Here is a 1,260-nt window from a genome sequence, read left to right on the forward strand (position 1 = left end):
GTTATTGTAAATTTTATCCTCTTTTTTATGGTTAAAGGCAGATTTGAAAGCACTGTCACCCTGAGTTAGAATGAAGAGGTCTGATCTTTTCACATTAATCTGATTTGATTCCTATATTTGGATCATCAGATGTGACAGAGACATATAATCAGAAGTTTAGGGAGGACCTTACAGACCATTTCTTGAGAAATTGGCACCCAGATTTTTATCTATCCTGACTATGAAGAAGACAAACTTGCATCAGAAGCCAGCGTTCCTGGTGCTAGCCAGCTGCCCCACAATAGCACCAATCCTACATATTTGAACAAAATATCTAAAGAAATCTACCATAGTAAAAGGTAAACACAGCTCTGATTATAGTGTCCAAGGTGACCAACAGCATTGCCCGGATACACTTATAATTTGGAATTTTGCATTGAAACATCACCAGTTCCACCAGCTCCATTATCATCAATCAATTTCCTTTTCATCATCCTCACCTTTCTCTCACCTTTCTCTCACTTAGGAGTCTACATCTACCAAATTGCATGAGAGGCACCACTTACCCAGGATTCCTCAGCAGCCCCTTGTGCTGGGCTGTGGCTGTGAGCCGCATGGTCCAGGGATTCAGAGCAGAGCCCACAGAACAATTTCTTTTCAAATTCACAGAAGAGCCCCTTTGCTGCATCCTGTGCCACAGAGATCTCTTCCTCAGAACTGTTGACAGAATCAGCTCTGGCCTGTCTGGCTAGGAAAGCCAGGGTCCTGACTGGGATATCGGTATTGAAATCTGGCTTCTCTGGAACTTGTGTGCAATAATGGCAGCGCATTGGAATCTGGGCTGCATCCCAGCTGAGGCACAGGCAGGGATAGCGAAAGCTGTGCCCATAGTATAAGGTGACCAGGTCTAGGAAGTAGTTCTTACAGATGTGGCAGGTGAGTTCCATCAGCGAGGCTTGCAAGGTGTGTGACTCCATGTGCCTGAAATTGAAATAAAAGAAAGACAGAATGAGAGGGGGAGAAACAGAAAGTTATTCTCCTTCCCAGATGAGAAAAAAAAGACCTTTGGTTAAAGGTATGTCTGCCTGAGCACTATCTACCTATTAACTTGGTTTCTAACCTACCCTTTAATTTAATTCCAAAGACCTAGACATAACAAATCTAGGCAGGTTGGGTTTATGCTAAGATATAAATGAGAAAATGAGACAGAGAGTCCTCAGCATGCTTTTTATTTAAAAAAAACAGTGATCTGGGCCCTGTCTGGTCGGCTCAATTCGTTAG

The 1,260-nt window shown here is 42.9% G+C and overlaps 1 protein-coding gene across 1 annotated transcript in view; it reads right to left on the reverse strand.

Moving 5' to 3' along the window:
- The window catches only part of LOC107183661 (tripartite motif-containing protein 64-like), a 4,073-nt gene extending 3,117 nt beyond the window's left edge, over nucleotides 1-956 (reverse strand). Inside the window, 1 exon segment of the mRNA XM_015566136.1 lies at nucleotides 546-956. Coding sequence (XP_015421622.1) covers nucleotides 546-956 — 411 coding nt within the window.
- Between the last annotated feature and the right edge of the window lie 304 nt (nucleotides 957-1,260).

The sequence above is a fragment of the Myotis davidii genome, unplaced genomic scaffold, assembly GCF_000327345.1.
Source record: "Myotis davidii unplaced genomic scaffold, ASM32734v1 scaffold1042, whole genome shotgun sequence".
Taxonomy (NCBI): Eukaryota; Metazoa; Chordata; class Mammalia; order Chiroptera; family Vespertilionidae; genus Myotis; species Myotis davidii.